Source organism: Pteronotus mesoamericanus, unplaced genomic scaffold, assembly GCF_021234165.1.
Source record: "Pteronotus mesoamericanus isolate MK-2021 breed Mesoamerican mustached bat unplaced genomic scaffold, CSHL_Meso_final contig_24, whole genome shotgun sequence".
In the NCBI taxonomy this organism is placed as follows: domain Eukaryota; kingdom Metazoa; phylum Chordata; class Mammalia; order Chiroptera; family Mormoopidae; genus Pteronotus; species Pteronotus mesoamericanus.
In genome coordinates, this window is record NW_026555100.1 from 269,896 (window position 1) to 290,779 (window position 20,884).

General features: G+C 52.9%; 1 protein-coding gene across 1 annotated transcript in view; it reads left to right on the forward strand.

The window, feature by feature from the left end:
* ZCCHC24 (zinc finger CCHC-type containing 24) overlaps positions 1-12,321 on the forward strand; it is a 58,790-nt gene extending 46,469 nt beyond the window's left edge. The window contains exons 3-4 of the mRNA XM_054572483.1: positions 238-402; positions 8,174-12,321. Of these exons, the coding sequence (XP_054428458.1) occupies positions 238-402; positions 8,174-8,287 (279 nt within the window). The 3' untranslated portion in view covers positions 8,288-12,321. The remainder of the gene's footprint in view (positions 1-237; positions 403-8,173) is intronic.
* The last annotated feature ends 8,563 nt before the right edge of the window (positions 12,322-20,884 follow it).

A 20,884-nucleotide genomic window follows, 5' to 3' on the forward strand; every position in this document is an offset into this window, starting at 1 on the left:
TCCCTTAAATATGAAAGAGATGGGCAGCCCCCATCACCTCCTCTGTTCTCTGTCTCCCAGCCTTGAATTCCCGTGTGTGCTCTGCGTTGACCCTGGTGTTCTCTGGATTGGGGACAGAGTGCTTGCACACAGGGACACAGGACGTGAAAGCTGAAGAGGGACACTGTGGGGACCCTGTGGGGGCAGCGTTTTGGCCTGGTGGACCCCAAACCCCTGTGTTTGCTTCCTGTCCCCTAGGCACGCCCCAAAGGCGAGGGTCTGACCCCATACCAGGGCAAAAAGCGCTGCTTCGGCGAGTACAAGTGTCCCAAGTGCAAGAGAAAATGGATGAGCGGGAACTCCTGGGCCAACATGGGGCAGGAGTGCATCAAGTGCCACATCAACGTGTACCCACACAAGCAGGTGAGCTGGTGGGCGGGGCGGGCCGGCAGGGATGCAGTGTGGCGGTGGCTTTCTGGGGGGACAGGGAGGGTGACTTTGTCCCTTATCAGTTCTCCTTCTTATGACAAGGATGAGACCAGGTCCCTCCAAATTAGTCTTTCTTTTCTTGGCTCATCTGAAATGGAAGTGAGAGGGTGCCTGTTGCCCTGGGAAGGGGAGGAGGGTAAAGAGGCAACTGGACCAAGACCCTGAGACTGCAGACCCCAGGTGAAGTTTGAAAGTTATGAACTGGGTGCTATTGGGAGACAGAGAGGGGTGCGAGGGCAATGGGATGCTGTAGAAAGTGTGCATTTTGTTCATTTATTCATCCAGTTGACTCATGTCTATGGGGCAGCTGCTGTGCCAGGCACTGTGCACAGGGCCGGGGGCCAAAGCACCCGTGGGCCTGCCCCGGGGGGAAGGGGTTGAGGCAACCACCCCAGGGAGGACCTGCTCACTGCAGGCTGCAAGGAGGAACCTGAAGGAGGGGAGGAAGCTGGACCTCTCGCAGTAGGGGTGGCCACTCTAGGAAGAAGGCGGGTAGCAGGTGCAGGTGCCCTGAGGCCATAAGGACTTGGGGCGCTCCAGGCCCAAAGCTCAGTGAGGGGGTAGGAGAGTGAAGTGAGAGGAAAGGAGCAGGAGCTGAATGGCACTCCCAGAGCCTTGGGGGCCACAGGAGGAAGCATTTTGCTTTCATGCTTTCTGCTTCATTTTGAGACAGTTACTCTGGTTGTGTGTAGAGATGAATTTTTGGTGGGAAGGAGGATGCTGAGGGATTGAAAATGGAGAAACCAGTGGGAAAACCATGGTCAAGTCTCATGTGAGCTGGAAAGGGTCTGAATCGAGGAGGTGGCTCTGGATCTGGATTCAACACAAAGGGTCCCCAGAAGGTACAGGAGGGGCAGGAATCCAAAACAATCACGCTTTGGGCTTGAACACCTGAGAGGGAGGAGGTGGTCATTACTGAGGTGCGCAGCCAGGGCTGGGGTGGGGTGGAACATAGGTGTTCTAGATAAAAACAAGAGTTCTCTGATACACATGTCACATTTGAGATGCTGCTAAAAATCCAAGTTGAGATGTCAAGAAGGCCGTGGGATGTGTCGTTCTGAAGCTCAGATGAGAAGTCAGGGGTATCACTGACCTAAACATATTAAGGACTAGATGAGATTTCCTGCAGAATGTGGACAGAGCAGAGAAGGGTTTCCCCAGGCCACGTGTTGCGATCCCGTATTCGGGGTCAGATGGAGCTGAAGGACCCAGCAGAAGGAGAAACAGGGAACATAGAGTCCTGGGGGTCAGGTGGAACACTGTTCGCGGGGACAAGTGGTGGTTGGTGCTAAGATGTCAGGTATAATGACCATGAAGATGTGCCCTTGAGGTTTGACCATGAGGAGGTGATCCTCAAGCTTCATGGGGCATCCCTTTACACGAGAACTTGAACGACAGCCAAGGTTTGAGACCCATGAAAGCTGAGGCCCTGCAGGTCAGGTGCAGGCAGAGTGGTGATGACGGTTCACAATGAACCTACTGGCGGGGTCGTGTCCATGGGGCCATGAGGGAGGAGGCGTCTTGGGCCAGCCTGCAGAGGGAATGCCTTCTTGGTCCACTCTCTTGACAGGGTTTGACTGTGGAGAGAAGCAGACAAATGGGACAGTAGCTGGACTTGGGAAGGTGGCATTGGGGTGGCTGGTCTAGAGATGGAGAGCCTGGAGCTTATGAGATTGATCCAGAAGAGAGCCAAGGGCTGATGATGCAGGGGCAAGAGAGGATGGCTTATCTTTGGCCGGAACAGAGGGAGGGAGGGAGGGAGGGAGGGAGGTGGGGGTAATAAGGAAGACTGATGGTTTATGCGGAGTTAAGGAACTTTACTTCCAAGTCTTCTGATTTCTCAGAGAAATGGGACAGGAGGTTTTCAGCTGAGAATGAGGGTGAGGAGGAGTGTGGTGGGTTTGAGGAAGGACAAGCGATAGGGGAGCGGGCCTCCCAGAGAAACCTGCAGGACTGCCAAGCCGCATACTCCTAACTGTAACCAAAGCCACCAGCCCAGTTCTGTGACTCCCTCCACCTCCCTGGGCAGAGGGGACAGGAGATGGTGAATGGGGCTACAGGGCAGAGGTTTGCGGGGTGAGGGGGGAGCGTTCAGAGGGAAGAAGGTCAAAGAGTTGGGCCTATTTGGGCAAATATGATAATGCATGATCTTGGGGCATCAGCTTAGATGGCAGGAAGGGAAGCCAAAAGGGCCCTGAGGGAGAGGTGGGGCCAGGACTGGGTGGAGGTCAGGGAGCCAGCGAGCCGGACAGAGAGGGGTTTCTGAAGAGGACTCAGTCCAGGCGTTGGTAGGAGAGAAGGTCACTGCAGATGAGGTAGTCGGGGCACCGAGTCACAGGAAAAATGGCAGCAGCAGGGGCGAAGGAGGCCCAAGGGAAAGGGAAGCGAGGAGGGGAGGCAGCTCTGGGAGCACTTGGAGAAGGCCCTCCCGAGACCCCCTGCCGTCAGGCGGCCCTCTGATGGGGAGTGGAGGGTCGTGGAGTAAGAGGGCTGGTGGGAGTGGCAGAGAGGGGACACTGCTGGTGCGGGAACCGTATGCATAAAAGAGGGGACAGGGTCAGCACGAACATGGGAGGACCTGAGCGGCGAAGCAGAGCGTGCAGCACGGGGCTGCATGGGGCTGGTTGGAGGCCGCAGCGGAGAATTTGGTCTCTATCCTACTAGAAGGGTGAGGAGAGGATTCTTGTGGTTAGAACATTCTGTGATTTTATGACCCTTGTGCTAGCCTCCATTTTCTCTGTTTGCTGACTCCCTACTTCCCTACCCGCAAAGGTTTTCATGGTTCTCATTACCCACACTGTCACATGCAGGCAGACAGACGTGAAACCGGCCATGGTGGCCCAGGAGCAGGCCCACATCCTAGTGGCACTGAGGGAGAGGCAAGGCCCTAGAGTGCCAACACAGACCTGATGTCCTGGCTGGGGTGGGTAGGTGCGGGGCACATGACATGCACTAGTGTTTTGGGAGCATTGTGTCTGGGATGAGGTTGGGGTGGGCCATCTAAAGGAGACTGCGTCCTGGTTCCTGAAGTTTTTCTACTGATTCCTGAAGAGGTCTGGGACCTCAGTCCAAAAATACCAGCCCACCATGTCTGACGATCAGCATGCTCACACTTTGGGTTGAACTCTGCTCTCCCCAGCCCTTGGGCATGGCTGCTGCTGTTCAAAGGGTTCATTCTTCTCCTCACTGGAGCCTTCGCTGAGGGCTCTCTCCAGGTCTGTGCACGCACTGAAGGAACATGAGGGTCAGGGGACTGCTTGTGTTCCAGGAGCTTCCGCTCCAGCTGAACAGATTGAATCAGCCAGAGTTAGCAACTGGCATTCAGAGAAGTCCTGGCCCAAATCACAAGGGTGGCCAACCTCCAGGTGCCATTTGCCAAGCCCTGCCCAACCTTCATGTGTGCTGTGCCCTCCACGGGTGTTCGGTTCATCCCCATTTCACAGGGAGGGAGAGCGCAGTGCTGACGAGGCATGTGGCCTCCCCAGGACCCCCAGGTGGAACTGTCCCTCCGAGTTGAACTTGCCCCTGTTTGGAGACACTGTCAGGAGCCAGGCCCTGGGGCACACAGGCCCGGTTTGTATCCCAGCCTGGCCTCCCATGAACTGGACCCATGTGCTAGACCAAAGTCCCATGTTCCCAGTGCAGGAGAGAAGAGGAGGGATCTCAGGTGGATTTCAGTGACAGGAGAAGGCAGCAACGAAAATTTTGACAGCAGCGAGCAGTGGCTAGGCACTCCCCTGAGTACTTTATGCCATCATCCTCTCAGCCGCCCTGTGAGGTCAGCTCTATTACTTCCCCATTTTACAGGGGAGGGAACTGAGGCAAGGGGTGTGAGTAACTCACCCAAGGTTAGTAGAGGAGCTGGGAATCATGAACAGGGATAAAATTTGGGGCTGGAGGGGGCAGAGGAGTGGCCTGGGTGGGGATGAGGGGTCCAGAATGGGCCAATTCCTGCAGGGACTCAGGCGGACAGGTGCTTGGGTCTGTGCTGGGGGTTTGGGAGGCTCGGTCCTTGTGACTTTCACACCCTCTGCGACCTAAGCAGAGAGGCATGGCCCATGCACCCAAGGCTAGTAGGACCCAGCTTCCTGCAGTGGCTCCCGCCTGCTGGGCCCCTGGCCCTATATTGCCCTTGCACTCCTTCCTCAATGCCAGGCCCATTCCCGACCTGTTCTACCACCCCTCAGTCCGATCACAGCCTCCCTGACCACCCTTCCCTCGTCTCCATACTCAGGATCAGGGTCTCCCAGGCCCAAACTGGAAGGGTCTTCCAAGAGCACGTGGCCCTGTCTCCTGCTCCACAGCCCGCACCCCACAGTCATTCAGCCCTTTTTTGTTGAGCACTTACTGCGTGTAGCAGGGAGACTGGCCCAGACAGGACAAAGAACTTGAACAAGGTCACTCAGCCAGCCAGCATAAAGAGCGCCTAGGACCCAGGCCTCCCATCACCCAGCACCCCCCACCCCAGTCTCCTTTCACAGGGGTCTTCTCCCTCAGGGAAGCAGCAAACTGGGCAGTGGTGAGGGGGTGGTGTCAGGAGCTTTTGAAGAGCTGAGAGGAAGGGCTGCTTTATTTCTCCTGCCCCCTGAGCTCTGACCTCTGGGGCAGCCATCTCCTGAGAACCCTCCTCTTCCCCTCTCCTTCCTTCCCTGCCACATCTGTTTTCTGTCAGGCTCCAGCTGAGCATCCCCCCTCCCACCCGCCCAGCCGGCCCTGCCCCCCACAGACGAAAACACTGCAGGGCTTTGCCTCACTGCAGGGGTGGGGATGGCCCTGGGGTGATCAATCCCAGCTGCTGCTTGTTTTTCCTCCATGGAGGGGAGTCATCTTGACAGCCTCCCCCAGCTCCTTCACCCAGGGGCAGGCAGGGCTGCACAGGACCCATGGGAGGGGGGAAGGGGAGAGGCACTGATAGGGTCACAGCCAAAAGGGATGGAGCGGATATTGCAAGGGTGGTTCCACGGGGACTCAGCTGGTTCCCCTGTTCCCAGCCTGCCCCCAGCCCTACATAACACTCATAGTAATAATATGTGAAATTAATACTGGCCAACACTTTGCTCTTTATGTGCCAGGCACTGTCTTAACAACTTTACACATATTAGCTTATTTACTCTTCACAACAACCCTATCAAATAGGCACTCTTATTAGCCCAGTGTTACAGAGGAGAAAATTGAGGCATAGAGAGGTTAAGTGACTTGCTAAAGGCCACACAGCAATGATAAGTCTTGCAGAGCTCTTTATGGTTATAAAGTACTTTTTATGGTTATAACACAGTCATCTCATTTAATTCTCTCTCTGTCACATGTACAGCAAGTGTTATTAACCTTCCACCCAGGTTACAGAAGGGCACGTTGAGGTTCTAGAGGAGAAAGTTCTTGTCCACCAGCCCTTGGCAGATAAGTGATACTGCAGGCCGCTGGGTAAGACCCTTAATGTCTTGGAGCCTCAGTTTCCTCATCTGTAAGGCAGATAGTAATATATCCCTCGTAGGAAGGATGTGAGGTTAGGTGCTCTGATTAATGTGGCAACGCTTTGCAAAATATAAACCATGGGGAGCAATGGGGTGTCAGGCCTGCTTACTCTGGCCTCTGGCCCCATCTGGAAGACCCGTTCAGGGAAGGGCCCCTGGCCAGTGTGAAGAGGGGAGAGGGGCGTGGAAAGCAGGCTGGGTTTGGTCAGGGGAGGGGAGACTTCTGTGTGACCCCTGTGCAGCTGCAATTAGTAGGATGGGGGTACAGGCACCCAGATGTCAGTTCAAGATCGGGAAGCCCTTCTTACAGCTCATTGAGCTGAGCCACTGAGCTCAGCTGGCCTGCAGGGAGCTCCCTAGTCCTCGGGGCTTGTAAGCCATGCCCTTGGATGTTGTAGGTGTCCACTAAGATGTCTGGGTGAGCAGGGGATGTGACCTTCCTTAGGCCTTCCAGCTGGGAACCCTGGCTTCAACTTTTATTGACTCTGTACCAGCTGGTGTCTCCTCCCATTAATCATCATCATTATTATGATATCATCATCATCATCATCAATGTTAATACCTTTTATATGCTGTCTCTTTCTATTCCTGATCTTCATTAAGTTGGAACAGCAATCTCATGAGGAAAATGTTATCAACCTCCCCTTTTACAGATGGGGAAATGGAAGGTCAGAGGTCAGGTGGCTTGCTCAAGGTCACGCAACTTGTGGGCCACGAGCTGGTGTTCCAGCCCAGGTCTGACAGGGATCCAAACTCTGTCATCTCCTCTGGCCAGGAAAGCCAGTCATCTGCAAGCCCCCTGAGGCAAGGCCAAGACTCCTGTCCTTTTCCCAGTCCATCCCTTTGTGGCTTTAGGCCAGGAAGCACAGGCATGGCCTTTGTGCCCCCTGGGTCAAAACCCTGCCACCCACAGTCCCTGCTGCACTCATGTCCTAGAGCCCTCTGCCTGTGCATTCACAAACTGCTCCCTCTGAGTGGCGCCTTGGGGCCAGGTACTGTGTGATTGGGCAGAAAAGCCACTATTCTACTTTGGAGCAGCTTACAGTCTGGCCAGGGGGGTAGTGCTCCCCCTCGGTGTCTTTCCAGGGCCATCCTGGGTCATGATCACTGGCACTAAGGCTCCCTGCCCCACCACCAGCTTGTGGCTGCTGCCCCCTCCCCTTGGCATGTGGCTTCCTGCTGGCCTATACCAGCTTCCTCTGAGTCCCCCGAATCTGGTGCAGGAGACCCTCCTGCAGGCAGGGTTTCTGGGTTGGGGCTGTGCTGACTACCTCAGGATGTGTGCCTAATAGCATCCCTACATTTTCAAGGAGACAAGGCTTTGCTGGCTTTTGAGAGCCAGGGAGGGAAAAAAGAGGGAACAGGGAAACTCCCCTTATCACAGAAACATGCCTAACAGTGCTCAGTTTACAGTCCATCACCTAGACATCCGAATCCTCCCAGTGCTCTGCAAACAACGGCCTGCTTTACAGATGTGGAAACAAAGTCTCCCTGAGGTCACACAGTGAGTGAACAGCGTCATAGGTCTGGCAAGTCACCTCCCTGCTCTGGGCCTGTTTCCTGTTAGGTAACAGTGAGGTTTTGCTCATTTAGCCACTTACCAAACACAGCAGACGGTGTGCCTGGCCCTGACAAGCAGGGGATTCAGAGTACGAGCCGCTAACCCTCATGGAACTGAGGGCTCGCTTCCCCCAAGCCTGGAGGGATGTGACCCTCTCCAGGTTAAACTCCCCATGAGACCCGAGGCTGCGCCAATAGGCATGGGAGTGACAGTAGCCAGGAAGAAGTTCTGGGTCCTGGGAATCGGGAGGTGTGGTCTTGGGTCTTCTTGACTCTAGGCCTTGGTTTTCTTATCTGGACAACGTCTGTGCACCTATCTTTCTCTATCCGGGGCTTTTGTGAGCTTCGGGTGGTGGCTACCCAGAGAGAACTGGGGAATGGCAAAGAGGTCCCCCTCCCACAGCCCTGGCCCCACCCCAAGTTCTCAGCCCGTACCTCCAGGGACAGTGAGAGGCAGGAAGGGCCGTGGTGCTTTGGGAAACAACCTCTGTGACCACAGCACACTCTCTCTGGGCCCTCCCTGTGAATTGGTCTTGCCTCTGTCTCTCTCCCCCTCCACCCTCTCTCCTCTCTGCATGTGTATCTCACTCTCCCTGCTTCACTCTGTGTTTCTGTCTTTCTTGCTGCCCCCACCTCTCACCACCTTGAGCTCCCTTCCTCCTTCCTCTCTGCAGAGACCCCTGGAGAAGCCCGACGGCCTGGACGTGTCTGACCAGAGCAAGGAACACCCCCAGCACCTGTGCGAGAAATGCAAAGTGCTGGGTTACTACTGCCGCCGAGTGCAATGACCGGCCCGTCCTCCATGCCTGCGACCCTCCTGCCAGCCAGAGGAGGCACCACTTCCCCACGTTCATCTGTGTTGCTGCATGTCCCCATGTGCGTGGGGCTGTCCTCACAGGCATGCCGGTCTGCGCAGGGGGGTCTTAGGTTCTTGTCTTCATGTGTGTTGACAAACAGTGTTACTGACATAGCTGCCCCACCAAAGGCTGGGTCTCTAAGACGCTATAGAAGGGCCTGGCGTCTGTGTGGAGAGGACGCGGGTGGGCAGAGGTTGAGGCAGGGATCCCACAAAGCCTTTGGGGTCCCCTGAAAACTTTCCCTCTCTAAGACTCCCTTCGGGCTGAGCAGCCTTGTATTGGCCACAAGTGCACTAAATTGACTGTGAATCCCAAAGCCTGTAGGGGATTATCTCCCCAAGACCAGCCAGGCTGTGTTCTCCCAGAATCTTCTAATTTGCCCCATGTGCAAAGTCACTCCCAGAAAGCCCTGTTTTTCTGTCCTGTTTAAGTCAGTGATCATGGTGAGCTGACATCTGTTCTAGCAGCTGCCGGGAATGGGCATCTCTGCCCCTTGCCCACTCTGAGCCCCAAACCCGATCGCCTCTGACGTCGCTGGTATTGCACCTGGGGTTCTGCATCCCCCCATCCCTGTTGACCCAGAGGTCGGAGCAAGGAGGCAGTGAGTGTTGGACAGTGTCCCCAGGTGTGACCTGGGCACATCAGGCATCGCCTCCCCCCACCCACCCCCACATACTTTCCCCACTTGCGTGGATTTTGTCAGCCCCATTCCCATCCCTTCCCCTTCACCTCCCACCCACGCTCCATCACCGATCGAATTTTTGGGCCCATTTTGGGAGCCACTCTGGCAGGAAGGACACAGGCCTGGCGGTCCAGAGACCTAGGTTCAAACGCAGGCCCTGCCGCTAACAAACCAGGGAACTTGGGAAGGACTTGTCATCTCTGGGCCTCGGTTTCCCCACTAGTTAAGTGAGAGAGTGACACTCCAGAGCAGAGAGGCCCATTTCAAGCCTCGTCTGGAATTCAGCATCGCTGGGCACCTTCTCCGGGCACTCAGGGCTTAATTTGGAGAGTTTCACCAGGTCCTGTGCTCCACCCCATTACCCACCAGTGGGTCACCTAAGAAGTCAGGCCGAGGGAGCCAGTCTTCCCCTGTCCTCCCTGCAGTGCCAGCTCCGCCTGTCGTCTCCCACCCCTGCAAAAGTGAAGGAGAAGGGTCCCCTCCTCCACCTCACACAGGGAAACCCCAAGACAAGCTGCAGAATCTCTCGTTTATAAACCGGGGACTATGATTTCCTACCTCCCGAGGGAGAAGGGAGGCCTCTTGGCTCGTCACGTTGGTCAGGGAGACGCTGTCCTGGCAGGTGGGAGGGATCACATTCTCCTCTTTCCTCTTCCCAGTGAGAAGACTTAGTTTTATTGTCATACCATTCTTCCTTTCTCCCAGGAACAGGGAGAAAACTGGCTGTCAGGACTGAGTCACTTGATTTTGCCCCAATATTATGCCTCTGTGGAAAAAAAATCAGACCATGAAATGGGCCTGAAATTCAGTGTTTACCACGGCTCAAGGACACCCAACAGGTGTCCAGTTGCCTTTTGTTTTCAAAGGAAAATGTTTGTACAACTGAGGAGTTACAGTAAAGTGTTAACCAGGGGTCCAGGGAGCGAGTCAAAAAGACGGAGTGAGTGTTTTGGAAGCCAGGGAGCTGCAGAGTAGATTTCAGGGGCTCATGCCCTCTGAGCACTTGAAAAGAGGGTATTTGCTCCAACCTGAGCTCAAAAGCTGCCACCCTCTGCCCGCAGCAACAATGCCTGGCCACTGACCATGAGCACCTCTCCACCCACTGGGCATGCCTGAGGGGTCCTTGCCCAGCTGTCCCCTGCCTTCTCCACGGTGTCAAGGTGAGCGGGAGGGAGTTCCCCGGGCTAAAGGCACTCTGTCCCCGAGGAGAAGCTGTTACTGTCAGTCATCCTAGGGCACGGCTCAAGATAACGTTCACAGTGGTGGGCAGTGCACTTGTCTCAGCTGCCAGGACCAGGCCCCAACCCTTCCAGGGACCTGGCCCTACAGTGGGACAGTGGCCCCAGCATGCCCAGGGCCTGCCAAATATGCCGCAATGGGTGGGGGAAGCCTGTACCCTACAAAGAACCCAGACTCAGGCTGCTGGAGGCCAGGGCCAAAAGGAGAGGGGCTGTCACCCCGAAGTGACGTTTTCAGTGGGCTTGTCCAGCTGGCAGCCATCGCCCCTGCCATCTGTGCAGAGCTGGCCGCCGTGGGGGCTGGGTCCTCTGCCCGAGGCAGCCCCTCTGTACTCCCCACTCCTATACTGTTCTGCCTGAATTTTAGAGCACTCTGTGGTCCGCAAAAGCCACTGAGATCCAGGCTGGATGCTGTGAGAACAAAGTGCTCAGAGGGCCTGGGAGCCCAGTGGACAAGAAAGTGTGTGGTTTTAGTAATGTTCAAAAGGGACAATCGCTTGCAGTTAGTAGATCTAGTGATCTAGCTGGGAGATAACAGTGTTTACCCCATATGAAGTATTCAATAGTTCTACTTGTGAATTTGTATTTATTTTGAGTTATACTTGACACAGAATTCCTTTTTTTAAAGAAAAATACTATTTGTGTATTTTGGAAAAAAAAGTCATAGATGTTAAAATTTCTGCATGGTTGTCAATTACTCTCACAACACTGAATTTGTTGCCTTCTCCCGAAAAATCTTCACAGTGATTTTTGTCTGTATATATTTGAAGGCCTTTTATAAAAAAAAGAAAAGAAAAAGAAAAAAGAAAAATATAATTGTTTGATTTTTGAGATTAAAAAAACAAACAAAAAGAGGCATTTTCAAAACTTCAGAGCTTTCGGGAGGACAATAGAATATCAAATGAAAATTTCTGGAAGTATTTTGCAAACCTTGAGCTGCAAGAAAATATTTATGGTGAGAACTTTTCTTTCTTGGGGTTTTTTTTTTTTTTTTGGTTTGATTTTTTTTTTTTTTTACTATACTTTGGTCTGTAAAAAGTAAGCAACTGAACTACATTAAGAAGGAAATATTGTCTACATAGAATATTATATGAAGTTGGTACATAATTCTGATGAGGAAAAAAACCTTTGCAATTCTTTAAGCCATATTGTTATTCTGTGTTGTTTTCCTTGGATGAAAATATCAGTATTAAGTAGCCAGCATATTATTCAAGTGCTTAGACTTATTAATATGTTTCTGTCCTGTATTTATACATATGTGTATTTGGAAAGTATTGCCTTTTTAAGGGAAGCTATTACTAGATATGTAGTGAAAAAGGGAATGGTGACCCCTTTGAGCCTCTTCAGCTGAGGATAACAAACACAGCATTGTAATCCATTCTCTCGCACCTTCTTCTTATCTTGTTATTATGGTTATTAGTTTTGCAGGGGGCAAGGAGGTGGGCCAGGGGAAGAGGGGGTCTGTGACTAACCCCTCTGTGGCCAGCCAGGTCCAAGGATGGCCTCCTTGGCCTGGTGAAGGGGCCCCATCAGCAGGGCCCGAGGAGGGAAAGGAATCGGAGGTCATCACACCCCGCTGGATCTGCCATCTGAGCCATGCCTCGGGCTCCAGGCTCTTTGAACTTGGATCTTTCAACCAGAGTCCGCACCTGCCCTCCAACATCTATAGACTTGAATCTATCCTAAACGACTATTTAACCCAACATCACTACATTGTAGCCCAGTGCAACAACTAACCCTGAAGTGTGGGAGGTGTTCCTCGGGGGCTGGTGGCAGCAGGCTGTCTGCTGCCAACCTCAATGCTTGACCTCCACTCCCTTGGGGTGACCTATCTGTGTCTGTATCTGTTAATATGTGTGTGTCCAGCTAAAGAGACAAACAACCCGTGGGCCCAGCTTGGAGGGTGCACGGAAAGGCTCCTGACCTCTCCAAAGTGTCGCCCTCGGGATGGCATTCCGTTGTGTGCCTTATTCCTGGAGAATCTGTATACGGCTTGCCTATAGAAATATAGTCTTTTCGTGCTGTATTAAAAGGACTTTAAAAGCAAGAGAGGCTCGTGACTTTCCTTGTTTACACAGAGCATCAGTAGGGAGCTGGACGCTGCCACAGATTCGTGGGACTGAGCAGGAAGGGAGGGACTTAGGGTGCTGGTCTGCTCTCCTGGGCCTAGTTTAACCTGTCCTTGCCCTGCCTCCATGCCGTTAATTTGCCTCTTTGCAGCCCCTGTGCCTCAAGTGGGCACTCTCTCCAGGGTGACAGCCTTCCCCAAGTTGGGCCCCAGACTGGGCGAGATTGTCAGCACATTAGGTCACATGTTAGCTCAGCGATGGGACTCCCGGGTGACCATATATAGGAGTGAATCTTCCTCAGAGCCGGCAGCCCTGGGCCTTGCCGCCCCTGCTCATACTTGGCCCTCTGGCCAAGGCTGGGGTTTGTGCATCACACAGTCAACAAAGCGAAGTGTCCAGAGCTACCTGGGAAGTCTTCAGGCAAAGGAGTAGGTCCCTCTTCTGAGCAAGTCCAGAATGGGTCTGGGCTGTCACATGGTGGGGCTTGCTGGGGGCCGGACAGGAAGACACGGCTCACAGGGCTAGGGAGCTGCAGCAAAGTGACTTGCATGGGGAGCCCTTCAGCCCGGGATGGGTACTCTGCTCCTTCTCAACCTTGCTGCTCACCACAGTCACCTACGGGAGCCTCGGTCTCACCCTGGAGATGCTTGCAGTGTCAGCCTCAGTGTGCACTCAGGTTCTTAAAGCCCCCAGATTAGTCCAGTGTGCAAGGATGAGAAACACTGGACTTTGCAGTGGTCCCTTGTGGTCCTGTGGGGGTGAGAGTGACACTGGTGAGGAGGCCAGGGGCTGGGTGGGGCTCCAGCCCCACTGCAAGGGCATCACATTCTCGGCTCCAGCCAATTACTGTTAAGAACACACTGCCTGAGTGTGCGTGCGTGCGTGCATGTGTGTGTGGCCGGGGGGGGGGGGGGGGAAGGGGGGCTTGGAAATCCAGGTTCTTATGTGAAATTTTCCACTTTTTTAATTTTGGCAACTAGTTTACTAAATGTTTAAATAGCATACAAGACACACCATATGCCTGTGGGCCAGCTCCGCAGAGCAGCTTCTGAGAGCAGAAAAACCAGATGTGAGTCCTTGGGATCTGGGACCATGGATGGGGGAGGGGAGAGGGACAAGCAGGGACAGAGAACCCCAACTCCAGAAGCAGGACCTTTGTCTTATTTGGAGTACACAGCGAATCCCTGGAAGCCACCAAGCCCTTTCCTGATTATTGGCATAAAGGGAGAGTTCACCTCTGGTGCCTTCCCTCAGGTGTGAAAAGGCAGCAGGGCCAGAGTCAGTCTGAATGCAGGTGATGTCAGCTGGCCAAGCCAGTGAGTGGGGAGGGGACCCAACCCAAAGAGGGTGGAAGGAGGAGAGAAAATCACCTGTGAGTGCCTGCTCCGCAGCAGACACTCTGCCAACAGCCCAGGGAGGAGGCTGCCCTCCTTGGGACAGATCTGAGGGACACAGAGCTGGGGTCTGTCCCAGAGTGCCCCTGTCCCCCAGAGACCTGCCTCCCCCCGGCCATGTGAGGTTGAGCAGATCCTTGCCTCACTGAGCCCCAGCTCATTATCTAACCCTGTGGGGTTAATGTGCAGATAAGGTGGTCCAGTGGACACAAGGCCCAGTGCACGGCCTGGCACCCCAAGGACCCAAGGGTTGTGGATCTCTTGCTCCCACTGTTTGTGGCTCAGGCAGAAATGCCTTGCCAAAGATCCCACAAGAAGTCAGTGGGGGAGCCAGCCTCCAACCCGGGACGCCTCGCCCCCTCGCGCCCCCAGCAGGCATTCACTGAGCACCCACTGCGTGCTGGGGCTGAGGCTCTGGCTTCCTGCTCGGTTATCTGGCCTTGTGTGTCCGCGTGCATTCGCCTGTGTGTTTGTTTTGTTTTCCGTGGAAGGAAAACAAACCCAAGGTAAACAGTCTGACTTTCGACATCTCCCAGAGCCGTGGAAACCAGTAATTCCCCTGGACAGGAAGGGTTTCCGGTTGGACTTAATGTCCATGTCCAGAGGCTGCCAGCTGCTGAGGGCCAGGAGGGAGCAGAGACTGCTGCGGAAAGGGGTGTCAGGGGACCCAGAGAGGACAGCCCAGCTCTAGGCCCACCCCTGCCTTCCTTCTAAACTGACACCCACAGCCATATTCCTGTCTGGGCTGAAGTTGAGATCCCCAGTGAGGGAGGGCTCACTGAGATCACCCAGGGGGCAAGTGGCAGAGGCAGGATTTGAGCCCCAAGTTCTCACTCTCAGCACAGTGCTTCAGAGGCAGACCTGGGGCTAAGGCCCAGGCAGCACCTGTACCCAGAGTTGCAAAGATGAGGCAAGGAGTGGAAGCCCCAGCGGCTGAGGTGGTCTCAAGGGACAGGCAGCTCCAATCCACGAAGTCCTTGGTCTATGGAGCCCCATTGGCACTTGCTGCAGACACAGGGAAGGGAGACCACGCCAGTGTCCCAAGCACTGGGGGAGAGAGGGTGCAGTGCTCAACCACCCCTCCTCCCCACCAGAACAGCTGGAGCTCTTGTGACCCAGACAAGTCTGCTAGCACCACCCCTTCTCCGAACTTGTGACATGGAGGCGAGGCTCTGCATCCTTATCTGTAATCTGGGGCAATCAGGACACACCTGCCAGCTGCAGTGGATGCTAGACAGCTACTGCACCCTGCACATAGTCTGTGGTGGCTGTGTCCCTCCCACCCTCCCTGCTGCCTCACACCTGAGGCTGGGCCCAGATGGCCATCGGCCTTCAGTGCTGATTCCTACCCACAGACCCAAGTCTTTCCTGTGTCCTCCTAACTGTCCTCGCAGGAGCCAGGACAGGGAACAATATGCCAATATGAGAGGTGGAGAAATTAAGGCCCAGGAGGGTGCTGGTGCCCAAGACTGACCAATGGGGTCCTCGGCTGCACCCTCCAGCCTTCAAACTCTGTGTTGTACTGATCCTGACAAGACTCCAAGTGGATTACCAGGAGCCTGTGCAGGCCCTCAGCAAAGCCTTATGGCATTTCTTGGGGCCTTCCCAGTGCTCTGTATCAGGGCTGGGCCTCACGATGAGCTGGGGAGTCAGCCCCCTCTGTCACCAGATGCCCTGACCCCAGTTCCCCATGACCTGGGAGGGTGAGAAGGGACAGGAGTTGCTGAAACAAAGAGGGACACGGGCTGGGGGAGGGCTTACTGGCTTGAGAGTCAGGCCTCTCTCTCTGTTCCCCAGAGCTCTGGTTAGAGCCAGGAACAGCCTGTTCTCGGGACAAAGGCCCTTCTAAACAACCCCCTCCCCCATTTACCCAGACGCATTTGAGGCTCTGTGCTGCCCCTGCCACATACACTTAGACACACTCACACCCACTCACACACATAGTCACACACACTCATTACACAGTCACATTCACACACACACACACACACTTGCAGACACAGGCACACTCATCACACACAGTCACGCACACTCATACACTCACACACACAGTCACAGTCACACTCATCATACTCACACACTTGCACACACAGATACACTCATCACACACATACACACAATCACACTCATGCTTATCACACATATACACACGGTCACACTCATGGCTTATCACACAGTCACACTCATCACACATGCATTCACACACAGCCTCACACACACACTTAGACACACTCATACACACAGGCTCGCTCATACACACTTAGTCACACACTCATTACACATTTGTACACTTGCACACACAGACACATTCCTCACATACTTATACACTCACATAGTCACACTGATCACACTTACTCATCAATCACACACACACTCATCACAGTTATACACACTCATACACTTGCACATACACACCACACAGTCACACTCACACACAGTCACACTCATTACACAGTCACACAAATACACTCACACACTCATATACTCATAGTCACACTCACCACACACTCATAAGCACAGTCACAATCACATATGCAAGTTCAGACATCCATCACAGTCACGCTCATTGCGCATACAGCCACACAGTCTCACTTAGACACACTCATGCACACAGACACACACAGACACACTCATGCATAGTCACACACTCATTACACACTCATGCACTCACACACTGATATACTCGCATACTCACACTCCCACACACACACATACTCATACCCACAAATACCTGTGGGGTGGGGAGCCTTGGGGTGTCCTCACCAGCTAGGACAGCACAGTGTCCATAAGCTCATGCACACTGGGTACCCACTCTCTCTTACCTCTTTTAGCTAAGTAAGGGTCACTGTTAGGGAAGAGGAAACTCCAGCCCTCTAGAGGATGTGGACTTTTTGCAAACCTGCCCACCTCCTTCCCACAGGCCATGAGTCTTACCACTAGATGGGGCCCACCCCTTGTGTGGGTGGGAGAAGCCAGCTCACCTCTTGGCTCACACAGTGAGCAAAGTCTGTTCTCGTGTCTTAGACCATGGAGAGAATCCATGCTTTGTCAGGCGTGATCAGAGCACTGGGGTCATGTGAAGTTGTCCTCTATGATCAGACACCTGCATATTAATGAGAGAAGTGAAAATGCCTGTGCTTTGTTTCCAAGTAATCCAGAATGTGGGTCAGGGGTGGGGGGCAGTGTTGAAACAAGACTAGCAAAACGATGGCAATGGCTGAAGGGGAGTCAGGACTTCTGCCTGTGTTCCACTCCTGGGCAGGAGATGGGCTTACAGGGGAGCCAGTCCAAGGAGATGCACCAGGCAAAGTGGGGGTCCCCAGGTGTGTCCTCCTACATACCCAGGGCCCCCACATTCCTCTAGGGGGCTACTTGGCCTTTGCCTATGTATGTCCAGTGCTGCTGTGGTCTGGCATTTGGTAAGGTCCAATGCGGAATAAACGAATAGATGACATCTGGCCGAACATCCATCGAGCCCTCTGTGTGCCAGCCATTGTGCACGTGATTCACATGCATGGCCATTTTTGATCCTGCAACATCCCTGTAAGCTGGGGGCTACAGTGAGTACCATTTTACAGATGGGAAGCTGAGGTTCAAACAGGTGGAGTGACTGTTCAAGATCATATAACGAGGAAGGGCAGAGTCCCTCCTTGGACAACCCCCCAGAGCCACTTCCCACCCCTCACCCCTAAAGAAAGGCAGGTCCCAGGCTTAATTCTTGCCACCTGCCACTGTGCCTGCCCTTAGCCCCTGCACACTGCCTGGGCCCTTCACACCTGCCCAGGCAGTAGCTCAGAGCCAATGACCAACTAGTACAGGCTCCATGGTGGTAATTGCAGGCCTGTGTGGAAGCTGGGACTCATCCCTAGCCCCCAGCACGGCCCCTAACCCTGCCCCCACATCTGTCCTTGGAAACTTCCCAAAGATGCTCCTTTCCCTGTTGCAGGGGGTACCCTGCTCCTGCCTCCACTGCCTTCAGGGTGAACAAGCCTGGCACCTGGGCTTCTCTCCTGGGCACGCACTCATCCTTGCCCTCTTTGCCTGGCCCACAGCCTCCAGGAGCCCCGGACTCAGGTCAGTCACCCTTCCCTGCCCTCCATCTGGGTCCAGGAAGTGAAGGGGGTCTTTCTCCGCACTTTGAGCACTCCATGCTGAGAGGTGAGCGGCATTCTCCTCTACCACCTTCTCAACACCCCCACACTCCCACCTGAGGCCACTGCTTGAGGTTGGGGTGGCCCTGCAGCCTATGGGGCATTTTGGGGTCTAAGTCCTGCCTCATATGTCCGGAATCATGGCACCTGCCATGACCTCATCCTCACCCTGGCAAGGACTGTGGGGTGAGATAGACTGGACACTGAACTACACTTCACTGCTCACCAGCTGTCATCCTAAGCCAGTCATGCCGCCCCCCCGCCCCCAGCCTCGAGTCCTTCCCTTGTGAAATGGGAACGATAATGCCCGCTTATCTACCCGAGGGTCCTTGTCAGGACTAAACAAGATGAGGCAGAGCTCTTGGCACCTGGGACATGCTCAAGAGCTTGTTACAGAGGTGGTGACAGCTACCTGGGCCTGTGCTTTCTCTGAAATTGGCCTCCATGATTTCCCCCTGCTTCTGCCTCTTAGCTGTCAGCCCCATGAGCTCTGTATTCTGAAACCTTTGCCCTGACCAGGTGGCAGGAGATGAGGAGTCTATCTCCTCAGACTTGAATCTGTTTGGTGCTTGGCCTGTAGGCCATTCCCCTTCCTTCCCCAGGTACTCACGCTCTGTTAGTTCAGATCTGTCTGGCTTCTGCTTCAGTTTCCCTCTTGTGCTTAAGCAAAGATCCTTGCCTAGCATGTAACTGGGCCTTCTGTCCCTGGGAACCTGACTCCAACCCTGCCACCAGAGTGGAGACTGCTTCAAAGAGTGCGGCTCCTCTCTTTCCACACATAAGCTCAGAAATTCTCCACGTTCAGGGATCAGCTGATCCCCTGCTGTCCCCTGGTGGCTAAAGCTGAGAATTGCAACTTTCCTGAGGGCAGCAAGCCTGTAGGATGGACAAAGAGTTTTTTTTTCCTCCCAAATCACAGGTGAGTCCAGACCTTCGCAGCACAGGTATTCATGCTCCTATCTTGGGTAAAAGTCAGGTTGTAATATCTGGGTCCTCTCAGTCAATTATTTAAAAATAAATACAAATATGAAGTGGAAACAACACAGAAAATTAAGGATATGAAAATTCCTAGTAGGCCAACTCCCCTCAGAGGTCACTACTGTCCAGAGTTTGGCAATATCCTTCCATAGTCATTTTGGTTGTATAAACATATGTATGTGTGCCTGCTGTGGAGATCAGACCCACCCAACTTACGGGCCCACCCAAGCTGCTTTTCCATAGGAAAGGCTGGTCTGGGCTAATGCCCCACAACTTCCTAATCCTTGAAAAGAATTAGCAGCCAGCATCAGTGAGCCCCCAGTAACCCTACCTCTTGCTAAGTGGTCCCAGGCCTGGCCTAGGGCACTAGCAGCAGCCAGCCTCCATTCACAGCTTGGTTTCTCCTGGGAATCTCCAAGCCCAGAACAAGTAGCAGCCATCTCAGATTGCATTATAACTCAAGCAGGGTGGCCCTAGGCAAAACAGAGGTGAGGGCTGAGATTGGCCTGCACCACTTGGGAAGCCCCAAGGCTGCACACCTGGTGGACAGCCACAGACCACATTAAAGCACCACCAACCTGCCCCTGCCCAGCTGATCCTCCACAGAGGGCAGATTTTGGTGGTCAGTCATCACAGACAGTCCTTGCAGCTGACTGGCCTGGGTAAATCTCTCCCATTGACCTGCCAGCAGCAATCAAGGCTCAACTACAAGAGGAGGATGTACTCAGCCCACACAAAGGGCACACCTCAAATACCCAGCTTGGGTAATAGGGGAGGCTGTGCCACTGGGCCCTACAGGACACCTACCACCTTAGGACACACTACCAAGACAGGGAGTAATAACAGCTCCACCTAATATATAGAACAAACACAGGGAGGCTGACAAAATGAGAAGACAAAGAAACATGGCCTGAATGAAAGAACAGAACAGAACTCCAGAAAAAAAACTAAGCAAAATGGAGATAAGCAATCTATCAGATGCAGAGTTCAAAACACTGGCTATAAGGATACTCAAGGTACTTAGTAAGGACCTCAGCAGCCTAAAAAAGATCCAGTTAGAAATGAAGAATACACTAATTGAAATAAAGAACAATTTATAGGGAAACAACAATAGAGTGAATGAAGTTGAGAATCAAATCAGTGATTTGGGAAATAAGGAAGCAAAAAACACTTAATCAGAACAACAAGAAGAAAAAAAAGAATACAAAAAAATTGAGGATAGTGTAAGTAGCCTCAGGGACAACTTCAGGAGTCCAACATTTGCATCATATGGGTGCCAGAAGAAGAGAAAGAACAAGAAATTGGAAATTTATTTGAAAAAATAATGAAAGAAAACTTCCTTAATTTGAAGAAGGAAATAGACATGCAAGTCCAGGAAGCATAAAGATTCCCAAACCAGATGGGTGCAAAGAGGCCCACTCCAAGACACATCATAATTAAAATGCCAAAGGTTAAAGAGAAAGAATCTTAAAAGCAACAAGGGAAAAAAAGTCAGTTACCTACAGAGTAGTTCATGTAAGGCTATCAGTTGAAAAGAAAGTTTGTAGGCTAGAAGGGACTGTCAAGAGATATTCAAAGTCATGAAAAGTAGGCACTTACAGCCAAGAATGCACTACCCAGCAAAGCTCCAATTTAGAATTGAAGGGCAGATAAAAAGCTTCCTAGACAAGAAAAAACTAAAGTAGTTCATCATCACCAAACTACCATTATATGAAATGTTAAAGGAACTTATTTAAGAAAAAGAAGATCAAAACTATGAACAATAAAATGGCAAATAAATACATATCTATCAACAATTCAATCTAAAAAACAAACTAAGCAAACAAGAACAGAGACAGAATCATGGATACAGAGAGCATTTTGATGGGTGCCAGATGGGAGTGGGGTGTGGGGAAATGGGTGAAGAGGTGAGGAGATTAAGAAGTATAAATAGGTAGTTACGGAATAGCCACAGGGATATAAAGTAATTGGAAATCTATTTGAAAAAATAATGAAATAAAACTTCCCTAACAGTAC